Source organism: Aphelocoma coerulescens, chromosome 4 (genome assembly GCF_041296385.1).
Source record: "Aphelocoma coerulescens isolate FSJ_1873_10779 chromosome 4, UR_Acoe_1.0, whole genome shotgun sequence".
NCBI lineage: Eukaryota > Metazoa > Chordata > Aves > Passeriformes > Corvidae > Aphelocoma > Aphelocoma coerulescens.
Window position 1 is genome coordinate 70,624,226 of NC_091017.1, and position 20,906 is coordinate 70,645,131.

General features: G+C 36.2%; 1 protein-coding gene across 2 annotated transcripts in view; it reads right to left on the reverse strand.

Moving 5' to 3' along the window:
- The window catches only part of CFAP99 (cilia and flagella associated protein 99), a 55,200-nt gene that overhangs the window by 31,650 nt on the left and 2,644 nt on the right, over window positions 1-20,906 (reverse strand). Inside the window, exons 2-6 of one of the 2 annotated variants that reach the window (XM_069014595.1) lie at window positions 20,685-20,812; window positions 9,517-9,661; window positions 7,420-7,514; window positions 3,133-3,245; window positions 813-993 (exon numbers count right to left, since the gene is read on the reverse strand). In XM_069014595.1, the coding sequence (XP_068870696.1) occupies window positions 813-993; window positions 3,133-3,245; window positions 7,420-7,514; window positions 9,517-9,661; window positions 20,685-20,804 (654 nt within the window). In that variant the 5' untranslated portion in view covers window positions 20,805-20,812. Of the gene's footprint in view, window positions 1-812; window positions 994-3,132; window positions 3,246-7,419; window positions 7,515-9,516; window positions 9,662-20,684; window positions 20,813-20,906 lie in introns of those variants that run through there. The other variant, XM_069014594.1, reaches the window with a different exon arrangement.

Genomic DNA, 20,906 nt, shown 5'->3' on the forward strand with positions numbered 1-20,906 from the left:
ACTTCTAGGCTCACTTCCCACTACATTTAAATACAGATGATTTTGCAGTCTTTATTAAGTTAGTCATAGCAGCTTGATCCCAGATGGTGTTTGCTTTACCCCAGTGAGATAACACCAGTTGTGGGTCTCTGATTTGTATCAGTGTAACTAAATCACAATCTGAGACAAGAAGTAAAATAACTTTGCATTTCAAAGACAAATCTAGTCTCATTTTTACATGAACAATGAATTTCAACTGGAAAACGTTAATTTTAGAGATTCAGCATTAAGACAAACAGAAATAAAATTCCACCTTCAAGGAGGAGCTGCAAACCTAGAGTCCATCTCACTTCCAGTGAAACTGCTTCTCCATTTATTTTAATGAGAATTCATCTACAAAAAAATCTAAATTTATGAAACTTTTTTATTTGCTTGTCCTTTTCTTACCTCTTTCAGTGCATTATCCATAGCAAACATCCTAAGCTGAGGACTATCAGAAACACTCCTATCAATGCTGTCATCAATTTATACCCATTTTGTAGTTCTACTAATGCAAGTCAAAAAATGACTACAGGAACCAACCTTTACCTTTTCTCTGGTTAGCTTATAAATTGCTTACACAACATTCACTGAAATGAAAATAATTAGTTTGCTGTTGTTTTTTTAAGAAAGCTGACCTTTAGTAACATAGATAATTGCCAAGGTCCTTTTCAATCTGTCAAAGTTTGTAGATTTCCTATAATTGCTTTAAAGATATTTTTAACTCCCCTACCAAGATTTTGTGCACAAGCATACAAGATTTTTAGTATCTTTTAAAAAATAAATGAACTTACAGGTTGTCTTTTTGCCAGTACTGGCAGAGGTGCTGGTGGAGGTAGAGGAATGGCATGTGGTTTGGGTACAGTCAAATTAAATTCCTTTGGCTGAGTGATTCTTGAAGTCTTGACAGTGGTGGTACAATTACTTAATTTATCTGTGAGCTTTTCAATCAGTTGCTTCACTTTTGGCTGCCACCTTCAAATGAAACCAAATTTTTCAATTTTATTTTGTTTTTCTCTTTCATACAAACTTACACACGGTATATGAGGTTGGCATTGGTGCAAATTCTGTAATGCTTTGTGCCATTCAATTTTAATAAAACTGACCTATGGCTCTGTACTCAGGATTTAGCTACACTGTGTTATTTCACCTCTTGAGAGATGCTATCCATCCAGATTACTAGTGATGAAATAGCCACAGTTTTTACAGAATAAGCAACTATCTTGCCAGTTCATTTTGTGGCAGGACCAGATTAGGAGTCAGAAAAGCAGCTGTCATAGATTAATTACACACTTAACATACTTACATGAAGAGACTATGAACAGTGGTCTGAGTGTTGCCACATGTACCAACAGAGCACATGCAGATCAGTCTTAAACACAGGCAATTCTAATTAAAAAGTAGATGAAAGGAGTTTGGTGAATTCTCAAATGAACCCTCAGTGAGCCTTAGGGGCAGCCAAGAAGATTTTGATTTCTGTGTTTGGATTTGGGCTTGCATCAAGGTTCAGACTTCTTTTAAGTATTGACAGGAAGATGCAGATTAAAGGTAGAACACAAACAGGGTATCACAGTCTAATTACAGTGACAGCTTCATGCCAGTTCTTCTTCCTCTATATATGTTCTATCCTTATACATTACATATGCAATGGATCTTTCCCAGAACTTAAAAAGCAGATGACAATGCAAATTTACAGTAAGTTCTTTATATGACTGTTACCTTAGGTAGTACTGTCATTACAGGGTGAGGCTTGCAAGTAACTTATGCAAATAATGAAGCTCCACTAAAATAAGTAAGACCCTTTATATTAACCTCACTGATATTAGAAAGAGGAATACAAAGACACATTTAAAAGAATTTCAGCTACTGAACTGACTAAATTCATCACTGCATCCTCAGACCCCTGAAGGATGTTTCAAACCCAGTAACCAAATCTGGTCTTTAACATTCTTGTATAATTTACATTTGCCACTTCCAGGCAAAACATGGGTTCATTGCACTGAGTGTAACTGACTGAAGGACAGCTCCAATAAGCTTGGTGCTAATGAAACAAGCAGTGGCCTAAGCATCAGCTTGCATGAATGTGTATGTGCAAGAACTGTGTGGGTATGGATGTATATCTCTATACCTCTCTATCTGTATCTTTATACTATTGTAAGCATTTGCTATAACTACAATCACTACAGTGGAATATTTTGAGTCAAATTCCAACTTCAAATACATCCTTGTGGTCCCTGTAGAACTCAGCAGAATTCAGAGTAGTGCAAGCCAAATCTATGATATACATTTGCTAAAGTGAAAATAAACTATGCAGTGTGAAAGGATTAATTCTAGGTACTTTGATATGGCAGAACCAGATGCAAACTCCATTTCTGCTGACATTGTTTTAGCAGATTTTTGTCTAACATTGTTTACCATCTTCTGGGTTAATCTATACTTCATTGAGAAGGATATGTGACTGTAGCCACATTGGTGTAATTTATCTGTTCTGGGTAAAAATGAGAGTAAAAAGGGACCCGGTAGGCTGCAGAGCTACTGTTTCTCCACATGAAAATGTTCCAGTTTGGCAAGGGTGCAGTTGCTACCATATCACCACCTAACCAACGAGTGGATACACCTCAGAGCAATTAAGCTGTTATATGATGCTGTAACTGTGTAAATAAATAATAATTTTAGAAGACTTGCTCATATGCTTATCTGATTTTCCCAGAAGGGATTTTATGACCATCAGTATAAACAAGTCTGTGCATAAAGCTAAACTCAGGGAAGTCAAAGATTTTTTCAAATGCTTAATGTCATACAGATGTTGAAGTGAGTGAGGAGGCATGACTCTAAGATAATTTGAACCTTCTATTTTACTTTTTTTCAGAGCACGATGTTTTATCTATTCAGGGGCATCAGGGAGCAAACATACAACAGCTGTGAAAGTACTTTTCTGAGAGAGAACCTTGCCTCTAGTTAAGTGAAAGGGCTTGCTAAAGACTTGTGTAGACAAGAAGGGCTCTGAGTGACTTCAATAGAAGAAACACTTGAACAGAAATGTGAGCTTTCAGGGGAAGCTTTCCCCAGCTTTTAAACTTTGAGGTGGCCAGAGGCTACTTAAATACTACTTACCTCAGCAGCGGATCAATCCAGTTCTCTTTTACATACACTGAGTCGTAGAAGTGACTCCATTCATCTTTTATCCATGTGTTCAGATACAAGTCATTGAAGAAGAATCTAAGAAACTAATAATAAGTGGTTTCTTTTAAATATGAATGTTGAAGACATGGTGTATATAACTACAAGAAGATAGTTGCTTTCACTACAAACACCGGTGAAGAACTTGTTTGTATTTTACCTTGTAATTACAACCATAGATGCTCAGTATTTTTAGGTTCTTATTAGCTGGTGGACTAATAAGCCCATGTCTTTTAGCTCTCTTTTGTAAAACACTAATAGATACTAAAAAAAATTTTTGTGGCAAAAAAAATAAACTAGAGGCTACAACACAGATGTGTTGATTCCTCTTTAATTTGCTTCAAACATTGTAAAATGAAAGTTTTATGCAAAATTAATTACTACTGGAATACACTGATTTTAGTATAATTTTACAATAGAGTTTCAGGGTCTAATATACCCAAGGTGGACTTCTGGTTACCTAAAACTGGATAACCCATGAAACCCAGAAACATGTCAGGTGATGCCTGAAGTGGCACTGGCACTGCACCTGAATTAATTAAATTCTTTTCAGCTCCCTGGGAACCGGGCAGAGAGAATAGCTGAAAACTATAGTAAATGCTATACAATGTGGCTTCTTCTTTTATTGAAATATAATTAATTGGCATATTCCCATTAAAGGATGTCAACACTGTGATGTATATTTTTGTACTGTTTTACTCACAGTCCCCAGAGAAATGCTAGAGTAAGGATATGCCACAATATACATCATACTAGAGAATTCTTGGAATGCAGCCCTGGAATGGTCATCCAGGCACTGCAGGGATTGCAAATGGCAATGCAGGATGACTGGACATAATTTCTGACTGGAGTGTGCCTAAACCAAAGTCCACAATCTTAGTTTTGATAATCCCTATTACAGATGGCGAACATTGGCATAATAAGACTCATGAAGCCATACTTTTATTTATTTAATTTTTTTGACAACAGAAACTTTTGTGTTTTGTGAATGGAATTGCTAGGAAAAATCCCTAGCAATTCTGGGGATTCTGTTTTCTCTTTGGCCACATGTGACACAGGTGGAAAACCCAATGTCAGCAGTCATTGCTTTTAAAGCAGCCAAAATGGAGCTTCTCTCAGATTTCTATTTGGATGTTACCAGGCTCTGTCTCCTTAGCAAAGTCCCTGGTAGTCATTTTGGCAACAGCATTATTCTGCTTACTTCTCTGTCTTGAACATTCAAAAAGTTTCATGACTCACAGAGCATGATAACCAAGATTTATTTCCCTTCTGGAAGTGGTGGAATTACACCAGCAATGAATTGTACCCATGTTTATATTTTAATGTATACTCTGGCTGTAGTAAGGTAAGTGTGTATAATTAAAGACTGTTTTGTAATGCATTTTTACAGGTGGGCTGAATTAATACCTTACTTTTAAGAATTTGAACATAATATTCTTAATGCACTTTTACACGGTGGGATCGTACAGACACCTAGAAAACAAATTAAAAATGGGAAATTTCCTCATCTCGTATTATCTTCACACCCATGTAGGCATTTGCAGAGTTGAAATGCTTATATTCACGACATAAGCTTTTGACTCTTGAGTTAAGGAAGAAACTTCGGGAAACAGCATGTTCTGTTTCTCCATACAGATCAGCCACTGCCTGGAAACATTACTGACCCAACCTGGACTGGTTTTACCCACCATCCACCATGAGGCTGATCTTGTCCTGCAATTCCCACCTCATCATAAAAGCTATACAATGCCCAGTCCTTATGTAGTGATATTCCTCCGAAGATCTCAGTTCCTTAGAACTGCTTTTAGAAGCAATCAAAGCATGAAACAGAAACAACAGATTCTCAACTGCCAGAAAGAAAACACTATGTATTTTGTATTTTTTACAAGGCAATTCGGAAATTACAAAGCTGTTTACTTCAACTTTTTTTTTCAACAGTGTATTTTCTCTAACACACAAATCCTTAAATTTTAAAATAAATATGGAAGAATAGTATGTAGAATGATAGAATACAAAAACAGATTTGAGCTAGCAAGGCTTGGCTACTTTCTTAAAAGGATATTCACATTAAAGTTACGAGATTGTGTTTTATCCTATGGTTCTGTAATTATATCACCATAAAATTTTTTTGCATTTATTCTTAATATTACAGAATGAGAGCTTGTGATTTTCTGTTCAAGCAGATGAACATGTGTGAGGTACCATTGTTATTCTGCCTAAATGAAAATATTTGAACGTTCTTCAAACATAGAGAAACATTGGGCCTTTGTGTTGAATGGATTCCATCATACAGGTCTTTATGAGAAAGGTCTTAAATCTCACACAGGTCAAACTCATTCACTTGAAGACTATTCATTTGAATGAGGTTCATCTGCATGATGAAGAAAATTCCACTCAGATTGTGATGTGCTAAATTTATTTTTTAATTAAAGTAAATCTGTCCTAGGTAAATATATGTGAATATTTTTCAGTGTCTTAACTAAACACAGACACAATAGTCATCAGGCAAAATCTAGAGGTCAACATCCTGATTCCAAATTTCTGGTAACTTTTGTTGCTAGGGCTGCAGATCTGCCTCCTGCTGTTTTATCTCTGTTGCTGGGGGGACAGAATGCTGCTTCTAAATCCTCTGCTGCAGGTGCAATGATTTAATCTAGCATCACTTTGGAGACAAAGAAACTGTTCTAATGCAAGAGAAGAAAAACTAAGTGCCATGGTGATGAGGATCTGGTAAGATACTTAAGCAAACCAAGTTACACCTGCTACAATGATAGCAGGTGCACACCATTGGAATATGCAGCACTTCCCTATCAGAAAAGAGTTATTCCAGATAAGGAAGGAGACATTATCTAAACCAGAACATCAGGGCACTGATGCTTAAGCTATATAATGCTAGATGAATAGAATCAACAAGAGATAACTGGCATGAAGTGGGAAAATTGTGTTGCTAGCTGAATGAGCTCAAGATGCATCCAATCCAGTAGCTTGTGTCTAAGATGTTTACCAAAAAGGGGCTGGGAGAGCATTTTAGACAGAGTGATTTGTCTGTCTACCAGATTATGGTAATTCTTCCAGCCACTCCTCTGTTTTTTCCAACTGTTAATGAAATATATAATTTTTGTCTCTGAATGGAATTATTAATAAGCATTCCATAGTAAGTCCATCTAAAACCAGACAACCTAACCTACCCTCTCCCTATATACTGCAAAGCAACTCTACTCATTAAAGAGACACTGCCATCCACATGAACATTCAAAGTAATCACTACAAGGATAAACCTTAGTCTTTTGAGTATTAATTATTAAAATTTGCCTATCTCTTTAATTCCGTCTTTGTTATTCAAACAGTGTGTTTGGACTATGCTTTGAAACATCTGGATGATCAAAGGTTATAGATGCTGTGTCATCAGTGATTTAATTTTTAGCCCATTTTCCTGAGAAAACAGAGCTTATGAGAAGGTATTGCTGCTCAGTTTATCCCTCTGCTCCTCTTTGTAACATAGCTTTTAAGATAATTAGCACTTTCATTTTGAAAGAGAAGCAGAGGATATTTCTATTTCTACAGTTATAATGAAAAATAGCAAACAAATAGTGGAGCAAACCCCAAATTCATTACTCCAGGAAAGGACAGAAAGGCAGAATTTTGTTGTCCCACTTTTTATTTGGCAGCAGTGGTTTGGTCAGTTGCATGCTGTACTGGGGCAATTGATACATACATAGCTCCAAGCCAGCCAGTGCTTTTTGGGAAGGAGAAAAAGTGATGGAAGCACAATAGGCTTGATAATGAAAGTGGCAGTGGGTTATTCAGGGGGAAGAAGAACACTAAACAGCAGGAACTGCAAGTTTCAATAGATTCACTGCATATAGAAAAAAATCTTCTGTCTAAAGTCAAAGGAGGAATGTGAGCAGAGGCAAGAGTGATTGTGCCATTTAGAGGGACAACTGTAAATTACATAAACTATAAATTGTGTGATTATTCTAACTTCTCAAATTATATAAAATACATTTTAAATTGATCTTTGACTGAGTATGAAAATCATGCTGTAAGTAAAGAAATTGAAGGGTTTTGTGGTAACAAAATACTAATTCAATTTCTGAATTTAAACAGAAAATAACACTCATTTCTCCATGTAAATTATTCTCAAAGTTGAGAAAACTCATCTGATTAATCACACACAATGAACAGATAATTATTTAAAAAAATATTTTGTACTTTGGTTACCTTTTGCATTTTTGCAGTGTCCAAAGATTTCACAATTCTGCTGAAGTGCTGAAGACCAATCTCTTCTAGTTGAAAAGTAGCTAGATAACAGATAACTATCAAAAGATACATACATTTAAAATGCAGCAGGCAGTTCTAATAAACCTATACCCTATACTCAACATACTGTAGGATTTAGACTGTTACCTTAATTTTAAACAATTTTGATAGTGAATTTTTCAACATACTCTGCTATTAATGTTTTTGGAGAGGACAGCTCTTACTCTTCTGTTACAAATTCATTGTTTATTATACATAACAACATTATAGATAAAAAAAAATTTAAACATAAAATATAATATTTCTAGTATTTATTTTGCTTTTTTTCCAAGTGACCATTTTGCCTAAAATGTTGTGACCTTTGTTTTTATTCTGAATTGGAATAAAATCAAGTTTTACATGCACCCTCTATGGCTAGTACACAGTTCAATGATCTTAGAGGATTTATGATTCTGTTCTATGATACAGGAAGAAGCACAGTCAGTACTGTGAAATTTTAGTAGACCTGTAAAGTTCATGGGCTCCTGTATCAGCTTTCATTTGTCCACACTTTGATCAATCAAGCTTCACTTACAGTGCAGTGTTTTAGCTGTCACCAAACTGTAATGGTAAAATCAGTAAATTCTGACCAATGTGCTGCAGCCAACTCAGTGTATCTTTAGGCTTCAATCTGATGTGCTTTAGTACAGCAACGTATTTAAGCAGTCTTAGCAGAATATACATTTATCTCCTACAAGCTTTATTAAATTCAAATCTGCTCACACATAGCAACAGCCTTTATAAGCAGCTTTGATCATTTAAGTGTCATTGCAGCTTGGCAAAGGGAATCACAAGCAGCTTAAAAAAATGTAAGCCAATGACCTTAGACTTTCAACTTGTTGATAAAGGAAAATTTTCTGTGCCTACCCTCTGCCTGTGATTAATGGAGGCTTTTGAGTGGACCAGTCCTGACAATCCAATTATAGCAACACTCAGCTTAAAGGTTTAATTTATGTGCCCCAGACAATGAAAAACATGGCACTGGAGAAATGAAGACAATGAAGCATTACCATTCAAAATAAACTCAATACACTAATAATTTTATCCTTGACAGTTTAGGTTCCATTTTGTTTGTTGTTTGATTTAGATTTCTGTATTTTTTCAGATTGTGACAGAAGCAACCAGAATTGCCATAAAATGTAGTAGCTTTTAAAACACAAAATGTAGACATATTTATATTCAATAAGTTTCTTTGTATTTTTCAACTGCTTTGAATTAAATTAACTTTTAAATATACCCACAAAGATTCAGAACTTGTCTGACTTATAGAACCAGTGACGGGGTATTTGTGATTCCAACCTACTTAAGGACTTAATAAATCAACCTCAGCATGTGTATATTAAATAAATAGTATAAAATATGTTTTTTACTTAATTTTTCATGTACTTCTCAATACTAGAAATAACTTTGGGAGTAGTAACTACCCTAATTAACTAGCTCATACTATCAGATCTAGTTACATCATAACTGATTCTAACAAAGTAACTAATAAAATGAAAATAGTTGACTTCACTCCCAGAGACAGACAGAAGTCTACTTATGTCACTGTGATGGTCAGTAATGAAGAAATACAGGTATGGATAGAGACAATTGTGTCTGCATACTGTGAGACGTGCTGAGGAACACAGCACACAGAGCTTTGCTACACAGTTTTGTATCTGAATGGCAGAGGTATTGGGTTGCATAGAGAATAAAAGGAAATCACTGAAGAACATTTTTGAAATGGATAGTTAAACTTCCAAGATGTTTCTTCCAGACATGGATGCTATTTTCCACCTGTGTCTTACCTGACTTTCTTAGGTAAAATTCCAGTTAACACTTGTGAGAGTTCGGACTAAATAACAATTGCAGGTTTTAGACTTCACATCATAAGGACATTGGAAAAAGTCCTGTACTTCACACTGCACTAGGCACAATGACAATGCTTCCAATGTAATATAATACCAAGACCTACACTAGTAAAATGATATTTTTTGAAGTTTTGTGGTAAACACATTTGGTATTGTAAAGACAACTTACCTAAATAGAGATTACGCTCAGAAATTGGGCAATATCTCCCATCCTGAGCATAAAAAGCATTGACTACTACATCCAATATGGATTTATATTCTGTGCATCCTTCTAGTGTATCCAATACAAATTTTTCTTCTGTCACATTAAGAGTCTATAGAGATACAAAATTAATAATGATTAATGTATTCTGGAAAGAAAATGTCAGTTGTGTACAAAAAGTACAATCATTTTGAAGTAACTGGAAAACATAAACAATGAACAGCAGTGCCTTTGGTAGGGCTGCTGCCCTTCTAATGCTATCAAATAAGGGCAGTCCTAGCAAACTAATGGCCCTTGTTAAGTAGAATGTAACTTTCTTCACTGTTAAGTGTTCATTTTATCTGCTGACATATGCATTGAATTAAAAGACCTTGATGTGTGAATGTCAGCAGTTGATGCAAAGAAAATCTGAAGTCTCTGAGCTATGAGCAATGATTAACTTAGTCAACAGTATGAGAGAGTTTCAGTAAGCGTTTGGTGTTCTCTCAGGAAACCTCTTTTTTGTCAGTGAAGTCTGTGCTACTTAGGGAGACTAAACTGAGGGGAGAAGCTCAGACTGAGACTATTGAAAAGACTCTTATCTGCTACTGAAACCTACTTTGGAGAATATGACTAATTTAAGCTAAACCTGTGAGTGCCAGGATTCTTTTTAATGCACACTGGTTCTTATCCTGTTATGCTCCTGGTCACTTGTAATGTTCATGCAGTATCCCAAGAGAACAGGAGAGTCAGATGCTCACTGTGTGCCTTTTGGGTCCTACCCCATAATCCCTTTAAAAAGTCTGAATGCTCCTCAACTTTACAGACAGTTTCAAGCATAATAAATAACCTATGGAATATCTGCTACTATACGAGATAAACTTCTAGTATGAACCACCTTTAAACATTGCAATAAAATCTGAGGCCCAGAACAGTTTGTTATTACATGAAGGAGAAATGGCCAGCTGAGCTATGAGAAAATGACAAACAATAATGATCCTTCAATTTAAGGAGGTTAGACAAGAAGCCAAGAAAAAAAGGCTAAGTGCATCTTCTGAAAACATGTAGTCCACATTTGATGTATGATCTCTCCCAGAGCTCTGAGGTGTGGGAACAACTGAACTGCAATAATATATCAGATGAGATGTTCACCTTGCCCAGTAGGCTGTCTGCTACCCTCTTGATTGCTTTATTTCCCTAATGTGATTAATTTCTAGTTTATGGGTATTATTAGAGGCTGCTGGATGGAACTCTGTGAGTTTTCTGATGTGTGACAGTATACAGGGCTTTGAGATTGAGCAAATACAAGGCAAAACTTTAAAATTACCATTCTAGTATTTAAATGTAAAAAATTATGCAGAAGAATTTGAAGTGTATTTTCTCAGGTTGTCATTCAGAGCAAGCATAAAGTTTTTTCACTACTCCTGCTCAAAACCCAGGTTTCATTCCTTCTAATTTGTGCATCATCACCAGGAGAAATTAGGAAAAAGAATGAAAAAATATTAAAATATGCAAAAAAAAAAAAAAAAAAGGGAAATATGGACTCCATCTTGCTAAGCACTGAGGGTTTTTGTGAGTCACAAAGTTAATTCCAAAAATACCTTTTATAGATGAAGATTTATGGAAGTTCTTTCATAAAACTAACAAAGAAAAACCATAAATGTAAGCCCCCACTGAATGATTAAATGTATCTATATCTCATATTTGATATGAGATCTCTAAGAATTCACCACAAAAGGCAAAAGCAAACCTAAATAACTGAATGGCAAGGTGAGAGAGGATGCTGTTCCAGTGAAAGCAGGATTGTGACATTTTCAATCTAAAACAATTGCTCTCCTTGAGCAAATGGCATTGTTCATGGAGAAACTGCAGAACATAGTCACTCTGGTAATAAACAGAAAGTCCATCGTAAAACTGGCCAAGCCTCTTGGAAATAAGCCCAACAAAAACTCTCTCAACCATCTCTGCTAGAAAGCTAAAATTTCAGTTGTTTTCAAGATCTTTATTAGATTAGAATCTTTGCATTCATGTTCTGTGTACTTTGATATAAAGTGCTATGGCAAACCTGTGCTTTTCAAATGTACTTTGGAGAGGTGACCAAAAGTAGATAAACAGGTGAAAACAGAACACCATTTTTATGCCGTAGTCTCTATTGTACAGCAGATGATTTGGGCACAAATCATCTGCTGTACAATAGAGACTACGGCATAAAAATGTAATTGTCTGCCAACATTTACTCTACTGCTCTGAGTTAACAAGTCAGTGAAAAGTGTTAGGATGAACACAGAAGTTCTCGATCTTGCTTACACCTTGAGCAAGAATGTACATAACCACTACATGGCCTTGAGACAAGCAACAGGGTGACAAGAAGTGCAGCCTGGGAACAGCTGTGCCTCACAACATCAGTACTGATTGGCAGCTCTGGGGACCACAGGCCAAAAGTCTTGTCATGAAACATAATCAGTTGAATCTGTTTTCAGCCACAGAAGGTACTAATGTTCTGTTTCTACATGTACAAAACAAGAATAGTTGAGCAGCCTGAAGCTGTGTCACCACCTAAGGAAGTGATATCACTACTCAATCAACTAAACAAGACTGGGCAGGAGGAGCACTTGGATGGGAAATCCCAAAGGTGAGCCAGTTGTTGGTTAAGCCCTGCAGATAATCTAGTGAATCAAAACCTGAGCCAGTGCTTTTAAACAGTTAGGATACTCTCTGCATAGAAAGTGCACTGTGTCCTCTACAAATTTCATCAAGGATATTTACAGTTTATCAGTATATCTGAAATAATAAAGGTTTTGGAAAAGTAACACGTTGGATAGGTGTAATTTCTAGCACTAATTCCTAAATGCATTCTTTCTGTGGGGCTTTGTGCTGCGCTTCATATCAGTGAGATGTATTTCAGAGTGGGTCAAGTGATCCTGAAATGTTACAGTATGACAGATTGTATGTTTATATCTTAAACCTTTCGTATGAGGTTTTCAAAACACTTTACTAGCATTTATTGTATTTAATGAGATTACTTTTGGCTAATATCATTTTGTACATGCAGGAATTATGGCATGGAGCAAGTGAGAGATTTGCCCCAGGCAACACACTAAGTCATTGGTACCAACAAGAATTAATAAACACTAATTTGTGAGCATTTATTCTGTCCATCAGAGCAACTATTTACCTTTTCAAGTATACTTTAATCACATATTTCTCTGGAACAACTAGCAGTTAGCTAAGTTTGCAAGTATGTGTGAGCCCTTCAACATAAGGAAGGCCAGATTATTTTGGGTGAACGTAACACAGGTAGTGATCATCTTCTGTTACATTGAATATTAAAAATATCAGAAGACAAAACAGACCTTGAACAGATACAAATATCTAACAGCGTTCTCTCTATGGCATTGAATTTCAGCTTTTTCTGATTATTAAGTCTTTAAGTTGTAAAAAAAAGGATTCTGCCTGAATTTATCCTGAATGATCCCAAGGAAAAAAATGTGATTCTTGTCTAATTATGTGCTGATTGGTGTTACCTCCCCCTTTTGGGAAAACCCTAATACCTGTAGCCTGCTTCCATGGACAATTTTTCCTGCTCTCTGACTCACAGCTGTAGCTGGAAATCAGTCAAATTTCCTCAAGGAGAGAAGAGACTGTGTAAGAAGGGCTTTGAACACAAACAACTTCCAACATGGGTTAGTACAAGAAATAGCATGAATTAAATGGAGAAATATCTGCAAAAGACAAGCTTTGCCACCGTGAGGGTATCGTAATAAGGTTGGTTACAGGGGGACCTGTTTGAAAGGGGCAGAGAGATCAAAAAAGGAGAGAAGGAAAAGCTCTTCTCTCTGGAGAGAAAAAAAGAAAGATGTATCAGCCATGCTCTGTTTGAGACTTCTCAGGCTAAGGATATAGTTTAGGTGAAACAAACATTTTAGAAAGAAGATAATATTTGATGAAAAGATAAAATAGCTTTCACCTCCTCAGAGAACTGTGCAATAGTGTGTAGTGAACTTGTCTTCTTCTAGGCAGAATGTGCACATTTTGAAGATACAGTCTGATTAGCTTAGAGTGCTACAGATATGAGTGCTAGTCCTCTCCAAGGGTCTAATCAAAATGCTGTGAAAATGAAAGAAAATATTCCTACTGACGTCACCAGAGTTTGAATCAGTCACCAGAACCCAGTCTTCTTTCTTTCTGAAGTCAGTGGGAAAAAAACCCTGGGATCTTTGGATATAAGTAGGAAAATATCCTGCTTCTACTATTCACAGTGTATGTCGCAGTCACAAGCTAGTGTTTTTCATCTTCAGCAGACAGTGCTGACCAATGCTGTACTAAGAGGTACAGTTAACATTATTTTCCCTTGTACTTAATATTAAATCCTAGAACACTACAGAAAACTCAGATTCCATCATTTCCTTAGAAAATCCTAATCTGCATTTATGTCAGTAACTAATAATACAAATTATACTTCTATAATTTAATAGGATTTTTGTTCACCAAAGCTATCATTCTTGCATTACATTGTCTTCATATTTAAAATGAAATCTATGACTTTTGACATTTGGGAATTTTACTCACAATTGAGTAAAATTAGTTGAGTGGGCATGTGTGAGACACAGCTGAACCAGCACAAATGAGAACTATGAAGAGTTGTGCCAAATCACACCATGTTCTTGTGAAATGGGAAGCTCATAAACAGGCTTATCTTGCTGTCAACATGAGAAGGATAAAGGAGCAGAACAGTGAATTGGGGTGGCAGTTCTGGTTTTACAGAAATAAGCTTTTCTGTAGCTGGGATGTATGTAGGAAGGTCAATATGATGGGTCTGATCCTGCAACTCTAATTGAAGCAGATGATTCCACTGAAAATAAAGTGAGTTATTTGCATAGAGAAAGGCACAAACATTGCATGATAACTCCTGTGTTAAAATCTGTCTCTTGTTATCATAGCAAAAGCTTGATTCTAACAGTCAAAAGGAAGAACAATGCTTCAGTTAGGTAAAAAATGTAATCTTTTTTCAAAATGAACAGATGCAGTCCATTTCTAGAAATGGTCTGATGAAATGATATCCTTATGTACAACGTGCACTGGATGAAAGATCACTTTGGATATAGATAATTTTTGACAGATTTAAGTGAAGAATGCTTAATAAAAAGAAGGGGGTTTAGTACACAAGAATGAAAATATTATCTGGATGGCATCAGTCTGATAAAAGGAGTATTAAAAAGCATTTAGGAAGATAAACAAGGAGAAGTAATCTGGCCATTCAAATGAAGAACAACAGGAACAGATATAAATTTGAATGTGGATATATAATAATTTAAAGATCTGAGACAGACTTAGGAGTTATTTTCAGTTAACGTGTTATTCAGGATAATTAAAATTGAATTCTGTTTTAATAGCAACAAGTCACAATATTGAAGCAAAAAAATTTAACTGGACTTACTTGATTTTAGGTGGTTTGAGGGAATAATATGATTCTTCGTGATTGAAGGTGAGGGCTTGTTTGTTGCAATTAGGAATCATCCATCATATTGCTAATGAATCTATAGTTTTATTTATTGTTATTTATAGTTGTTATAGCGAAAAACAAGTCCAATATTATTTTATAAACATTGTAAATTACAATAAAATAAACAAGAAGACTGTAAAAACTAAATTACGACTCAAAGTGTAGTTTTCTTCCTGGAAGAAAATAAAGTCTGATCATTCACTGAGAACAATAAACAGAAATTCCTTTTATGATGTAAAGTTTACATGTAGCAGAAACAAAATGTATGGAGTTTAACACCTCTCGACTGATATTGATCATAACATTCTAATTAGAGGAAACTGTGTTATTCATCTCCCATTATTCAATAATTAAAAATCCTTCTATATTTCATCTCTTTTTCTCTAAAAACAAGAGGCTAATAATGAGTGCGTTTTCTGACCTCCACTTTTATACAGAAGTCTAAACTAGGAGTTGGAAGATAGGAACTGAGATTAGAACATGTCTTTCTTGCTTCCTGAGTGGCCTTGTAGAGATTATGCTCTCTCTTGACACCTTGGTTTTAAACACTGACAACTACCTGGCACTCAGCAGTTTGTTTATACATTTCCATCACACCAAAAAAACATTCTGTCTTTATACACACAGTGGTTCAGACAGACCTGAACTACTGTCTCAGTAATAGTTTACCTTTCTTTAACATCACTTTCTTTTCCTTTAGCACTAATTTTCTGATCACCTATTTGTATATTGAAACACTGAGTGGTTGCAAACTGCAACAAGTGAAAAATGTATCCCAGTGGTTATTTGATGTGGTATCTGCTTTATCTACCTCAATTACAAAAATGCAGGGAAAGATGGGTGCTTTTTCAAAGCGGCACACAGGGATTAGAAGTGCAGCCATAGCTGCTGTAAATGGGCTGTGTAAAGCTAAATCCCACATACAGCTAGGAGAAACCATACCTCTGGAGAGCAGTATCTAATGCCATCATTTCCTACAAATAAAGATGGCAGACTACTTATCTCATGTACACCAAGGCACGTACAGGGTAATGGTTCTGACTTTGGGCAGTCCCTCTGGAATATACTTGGAAGCAGACTGTACAGCCAAATGTTTTTCAAGGGGATTTCTGTCTAAAAGCTTGAAACGAGATTTCCTACACTGAGAGAATATGCTCAGGTCGAACACTGATATTTGAATAAAATTATAAAGATGCATTAAGAAGTTAAAATAATAATCAAGAGATTGATTCTGCTTCTGCTGAAGTTATTGGATAACCTCCCATGTTATTTGAGAGGAACAAATTGAGAGCAGCTCACATGGTGTCATACATGTAACTGATTTTTGACAGGAAGTTGTCAAATTTTCAGGTTTTTACCTAACAATTTGGAAATATTAAGTAGTTTCAAACCAAATGCAGGAAAAGAGCTTGGGATGTATTTTCAAAGCGGCACACAGAGGTCAGCAGTCACAGCAGAGGTCAACAAATTTTGGCTTCTGGTTTTCTTAAGAAAATCCATGCACATTTTGCCAAGTGAAAAATAGCCATTTGCATGTATTTGGTGTGAATTTAAACTGTAGCAGTAAGCTCCATTCTGTTTGCCCTTGCCATGCCCAGCCCAGGGCAAGCAGAGCTTTCACTACAATACGGGGTGAGCCTGGGACAAGCCATGCTGGGTCAGTCTGGGAGCTCGAACTGAAGGAAGAGAGCCTGTCTCACCTTTTCTTCTCTGTGGCATCTGCCTCTTGTAGGCTTCAGTTTGAAGAGAGAGAGAGATTTTTCATTTGATTTAGGTAGAGATTGGAACTGAATGTGCAAGAACTTTGAGGTGAGTAGAATGAGACCAAAGAGGTGAGTGGGACTTGCTGCACAGTGACAATAGTAATGAAATCAACCACTTGAAGAGATGGAACTGGGACAGGTTAAATAAAGAGACCTGGGCAAGTAAACTTGAGGGCAAGAAAAAGGACAGAGGTAGAAAGATGAGCATAGAACAGAACTCATATCTTTCTTTGACATCCATCCAATATTTGGCTACCAGAGTATTCCAAACCTCTACTGTACAGCCATTGTGTACTCTCAACATAAAAAAAATTCTACACAGCCTTTATGAAATACCAAAATATATTATTTCACATAATCATGTATTTTGACTTTTGTTTTAATTATTTACGTAACCTTATGTGCATCTAGAAATTAAAAATAAAATCTTGCTGAAGATTGACTATGGTCTGAACTATGTCATTTTTGCAGTAGCACAGTGAAACCAAAAGAAACCTGTCAGATTTTGACCAGAATATTCAACGATGACTGATTGTATACTTAGTAAAAGATCTAATATGGAAATCTATGAATTCCTTCTTACCATCATTTGCAAAGCAAGTATAGTTTCAACCTGATGGCTTCAACCCAATTTATTTCATGCTTCTTTCTTTTTTTATACATTTATATTGCAAAGCCATTCATTTTAAAATGAAATTGTTTGCCCACTTCCACTTCTTTTCCTGTGCCTCGGATCACCAGCTATTTTTACTGCTTTAATTTGCAAGGATTCCCACAAGAATGGTCTTATGCCGCTCGTAAACGGCTGACAGGGATATTTGGATCAAGAGAGATTGCACCTTCCAGACTCCCTCCCACAGGACTGCATCCAACTTCCTTTCATAACATATTCCCATTTATCATGTAGACAAATAAGAACCCTTTATAAACTTCAGTCTAGGATGCTGGCCTCTCTCTGTGACACTTCCTTGTCGTTGTTGTCAGTTTAATTTCAACACTGCAAAGACAAAACTTCAGCACTCTCATGCTACTTCTTTCTTCAATAATTGGTTCTATTGCCACCCTGCCTGTCTGTCAAGCCCATAACTCCAGAGGTCATTTTTCATGCAGATTACTCTCCAGGATATCATCACCAGTTTATGTGCACATTTTTGCTCCTTTTGAACAAAATGTTTCAAATAGTATTTTGCTATCACTTCATAGCTAAAAAAATCTAAGGTAGTGTCTCAGAATTTTATACTTTATTGAAATAAGTGTCTCTTTTGTGGGTTTAACTAATCCCATTTTAGTAAATCAACCATCTGGAATGCTACTGTTGAGTTCATCCTGCTAGTCCATTGATTTGACCCACTTACTCCACCTACCATCTCACAGTTGATTCTAGCACATAAAACTGAAGCTGCCTGTCAAGATGCTTCACAACTCAGTTCCATTCTGCCTTTAATTTCTTACTCTTTATTGAAGCCTTACCCATTCCTGATCAGCCAAGGAAGCCCATCCTCTCATTTCCCTTACTAGATTTCCAAAGAAGTAATTTTGTTTAATTTCAATCAGTTCCTACATATATTGCTCTTAAAATCTACTTTATTCTGACAGAGGTTTTGCTCTGCAAAGTGTCTTTGGCTCCTTGCAGTTCAGGTGACCATGCGTGGCTGTCAGAGGTACTTATTTTGAGGATGTGGCACTTGACAAGACTGGCATCACAGTGGCTCCTGCAACCCTACTGGGGTGCTGAACTCTCTTGAACATGTTCTGGAATGACTTGTATGTACTGTGTTTTTATTTTGAGGGAAATAATATAGCCCAAAATTGTTGGTTTCACCAGGAACATCCCCAGTCAGGTGAACAATTGGCTAAGGAGGATATTTTATGGACGTCATCAACAAGTTATGAAAGAACTAAACAAGACACCTCAGATATCACATTAGAAGACATAAAGACTCTAAACTATCCAAATACAATAAAGATATACATTAGGAATTAAACATACAGTGTTAACAATGACTGGAATCTGACTGCACTTTAAGGGGATGGAAAACTATTAACCAATTAAAAGAGTTTCATAGAACAGAAGATTGTAACTTGTAGAAAAGTCAAGTGTGATATACTGCATACCTAAGTCAGAACATAAATAAATATAGAGCTGTGTCTTGTAATGACTTAGATTTGGTCTCTTAGAATCTGACTCTCCTGATTTTTCTCTAGTCAGTAGACAACATGAGGTTTGCTATTTGTCGTGTTGCTGTCATGAGACAAACAGGCATGAATCTAGGCTGTGATTTAGAGCCAGGGTGTTAATCAGGATACAAACTGAAGAAGTTTCTGCATGGGTTAATTAATATTGGCTAATTGGTAAGTGACCAAGCCTGGAAATCATGTGTACAAAAATGCTGCAATATTTTTAGGATCATATGTCTCTTATGAAACAGAAAAGAAAGAAGTTCATTTTTCATGATGAATTTTAATCACCCATTGGGTACTGAAACAAAACTGAATTTTATATAAACATAGATCTTACTTTTTACTTTCTTTGATAAATCCTATGTAGTAAGTGACCTGAAATTAGCCCAGAGAAAGATTTTGGCCTTGCCTTTGGCCTCAGCTATCCTTCCTGTCCTTCCCCTTCTGAAAGGGTTTATTATGAAACTTCAGATTCATATTTCTCTAATGGAGTTACTGCTTCTTTTTTCTTTGTATCACCTTTCCTGGGCTGAGAAGAACAATGATCTGAAGACTCATTTTTATAGGTATTTATTTTGGCAGCAGTGGTAGCTGAATTTACCTGCTCTCTGCCCAGTGAAAAATGATTATTTTGTAACTGGATCAGTCCCTCGATGTAATTCAGGATATGAATACACGAAGAGTTATGCCAGTACTACAAGGCAGGAGGGCAGGGATGGAAAATAGGCGTCTGAGTGGCAACTGTTTCAGAAGGCAAGCACCCGGGGAATGGGTGTGGAGCCACTGCTCAGGCCCTGGCTTTCATATCACACCTCCACAGTGTGAAAAAGAAGGATTTTATATTCTTGTAGTCATTTGTATTTATGCAAAATCAATACAAAATACTATCTAACTGGAATAGCAGTGGTTTATACCTTATTGTCAGAGCTGGAAATGAGCACTGGAGCTACATGGCGGTGCGGAATCAGGCCTCCAACAATGCCATTTGATAACACACGGCACACAATAGCAATCTAAACAATATTACTGTCTTCCCTTAGTGATTTGCTAAAGCTGATTCAATGCACCTGCTGCCTCAGCACAAGTCAGGGTGACACTGAGGACAAAGAGATGGGAAGAGATGACAGACTACGGTCAGGAAAGGATGGGAACTGCTTCAGCCAGAACAGATACAAAATAGCAAATCATGGTCTGGTTACTTGCAGTATTAAATTAGAATTTGGTAGCTGATTTATTGTCACTGTCCTATGCCACTGTTCTGGTGGTCACTTATGTCCTCATAGCAAGAATACCTGACCCTGTGACTCAGCTTCTGAACTGCATTTGTACATGCAAATGGGTGTTGCTGCCAGAAACTTGTACTTGGAAGGAAGAAAGGAATAAGAAACTACAAAACAGCTTAGTCAGAAGTGGGACAGAAGTTTTCTCTATCACTACCTGATCAATTTTAGAAGGTTGTTGCTTTCCCTTTTTTTTTTTTTTTTTTTTTTATTGTTGCTATCCAAGCAGTTTCTCAACCCCTCTGATCTTTACTGCCTTGTTTTCTGGTGATAACCTTAAGAAATTTGGACTTTACTCATGAACGAAAAATGTCACTGTAAGAGTAATTAATGAAAGGTAAAACAACATGTTAGAAAATAGATACCATTACATTTAAAATCACATAATAACAAAGTAAACCATGTAAGATGAACTGAAACTTAATATACCTGCAACATCATAGCTGATTCATTCAAGAAATCCTCCATGCTCTGATTTTCAGGGTTAAACTTGTTAAGCTGTTGCACTATTAGTGCAATAAGTTCTCTATGGCTGACCATCTTCACCATGGAGAATCCTATAAATACAGAAAATCATTACTTTTTCATGCCTCCTTCAGTTGTGGCATAATGCATGGTGATAAGCTCATATAGAAGTTACACTGCAGTAAT